Source organism: Arachis ipaensis, chromosome B05, assembly GCF_000816755.2.
Source record: "Arachis ipaensis cultivar K30076 chromosome B05, Araip1.1, whole genome shotgun sequence".
In the NCBI taxonomy this organism is placed as follows: Eukaryota; Viridiplantae; Streptophyta; class Magnoliopsida; order Fabales; family Fabaceae; genus Arachis; species Arachis ipaensis.
The window spans coordinates 15729402-15731705 of record NC_029789.2 but is presented as its reverse complement, the minus strand read 5'-3'; the positions used below and the strand labels follow the sequence as shown (position 1 = coordinate 15731705).

The 2304-nt window shown below is 33.5% G+C and overlaps 1 protein-coding gene across 1 annotated transcript in view; it reads right to left on the bottom strand.

Moving 5' to 3' along the window:
* LOC107643095 (protein SGT1 homolog B) overlaps positions 281 to 2304 on the bottom strand; it is a gene marked incomplete at its 5' end in the record, with an annotated part of 3979 nt that continues 1955 nt past the window's right edge. Inside the window, 6 exon segments of the mRNA XM_016346656.2 lie at positions 281 to 625; positions 746 to 850; positions 1120 to 1202; positions 1329 to 1464; positions 1725 to 1790; positions 1879 to 1975. Of these exon segments, the coding sequence (XP_016202142.1) occupies positions 518 to 625; positions 746 to 850; positions 1120 to 1202; positions 1329 to 1464; positions 1725 to 1790; positions 1879 to 1975 (595 nt within the window). The 3' untranslated portion in view covers positions 281 to 517.

The window sequence follows — 2304 nt, the reverse complement described above, 5'->3', positions numbered from 1 at the left end:
ATATTTTTAATATTAAATTAAAGTTTTTAATTTTTAATACAAATCAAACAATCTTAACTAATCCTTTATGGGTAATTTAGTCTTTTTGAAAAATTAATGGTTAAAGAATATTTCAGTACTTCAAATATGAACTATAAGAGTTGTCTTTTTAAAATTAATGTTAAAAAAGTCTTTTAGTCTCTTGAAATGAAAAAAAATATATAAAAGAATATTTAACTACTATACCAAAAATAATGACGGCTGACTAAGAAGTAAGAACGCTAGCCAATATAAATTAAAATTGACGAGCCTTAAACTTTTCTCAATTATGATACTAAATTTACTCGTCTAAATTCAGCAACAATAAATCACGGCCATTAGCAAATAGCAATAACTTCACAATTACTTAACTTTATCAACAAATACAAGTTCGGTCATTTACCAGGCAATGTAATATAACACAGACAAACAGCAAGTATCAAAATAACAAAAAGGGATCACACAATTCCTATTCATTTTTTGGAATTATCTTAGCAAATCAATATTCCCATTTCTTCAACTCCAGGCCTTCAGGGGGACTGCTCTCCACCTTCTTTGATCCTACTTCTTTCCAGTCAGTTGACAGCACTGTTCCATTTGACTCCAACTGCAAAAATAACATTGTCCAAGGAGGACAGGGATCAATGTGTTTGAAACAAAGAAATTAAGCGCAATTGATAAAAATAATGCTGATTAATTGTGAAGTTAGCATAGAATGGATTCTCACAAATGACTTGCTCATAGCTCTTCTCATGTCCTCATCTGCATTTTGGTAAATATCTCGGAACAATTTGTTCAAAGCAGCATCACCGTCTAGCTTCTCTTCTTTCTCCTGAAAGACAAGCCACCATTATTGTCAATAATTAATTTGAGTGATATGTCCCACCAAATAGACATCCATGATGTACTGAATCTTCTCCATTCTGTTTTTTAAATAACCAAATATCAATGTTTAATAGGATGCACAGAAACAGAGCTTGCATAACATGATGGTGATATTGTAAATCTTGAAACCAGAGGATAAACATTAAGAGTTTATCAAAGTAGATGGATATAGATTATTTGAGAAAGATTATTCCAAAACATGTATAGCTGGGAAACCTCTTTTTTCATCAGTGCTTCCAACTTATCCCAATCTTTTGTCCTTGGCTTTGATGATGGGTATGTTGGCCTTTCAGGTTGATCTGCAGAAATACACATTGGAAGTCAGGTCACCACCAGGAAAGTCAAAGCATTTAAAAAGCTCATCTCATAAGAACAATAATATGAATGTCACACAAGTATAAACTACATTAATTAGTTTAGCTTACTTGTCAACGCATTTATTTTCTGAGGAAGCACATGCTTGCTATATTCCAGAGATGTCCAATTAAGAGCTTCAGCTTTTGCAAGGCGGATTTCAACTTTAGTTGACAACACCAGGACTCTGCACTTATCGGGTACTATCTGTTTTGTTCATATATAAAAAAAAAGGACTAAATTACAGTATTACACAGGTATATATTCCCTTGGTTCCTACACAACATATCCAGTGACTACATGATAATTAATCAAGCAAGCATACAAGTATACAACCACAAGGTAAATAAAATAGGATCTTCTTGTTACAGTATTGCTGGAAAATTGTGTGTATTTTAATGTGATAATTAAGAACATGAATACATTTCCAAGCACAGTGAAGTAAATTCCAGATAACAGTAAGTTACCTTTCCGAACAATCGTTGTTGATAACGATAGGGTTCTTGTCCGGGAACAGCAATAGTAACACTCATCTGCAATGTTAAACTATATCAAGTTAGTGCATAAATTAATCAAACAAGCAACAATGAAAGGGAAAGAAGGAATTCTTTATGAACATACAATCTGTTCACCAAAGTCAACAATTACGTCGTCTGCTGGTATGCCTTTAGCAAATATCGTCACAACCACTTCTTCTGGCCTCTGGTAGTATTCATGTCTGTTCAACCATCAATCAAAAGGTTACCAAATACTTGAGGCAGCAATACCAACATGCATGGCAACGAGTCTACCTAGATATACCTCAGGAAGATAGACACCACTAAACCAACACAAACTAAATATGAAAATTTTCACATTGTCACAGGGTGCAATAAACTGTACCCAAAAAACTCGTGATATTGTGACTATAAGATCATCCATTATCATATTGAATTTTCTCAGTCCCTTAATCATCCATCTCGGGGAGTCCAGGGGGTAAAATTAAATGAGAAGCAAGATAAAATGAGATGACAAAAACAAGTCAACTCACAGAATTAATAGCAGATC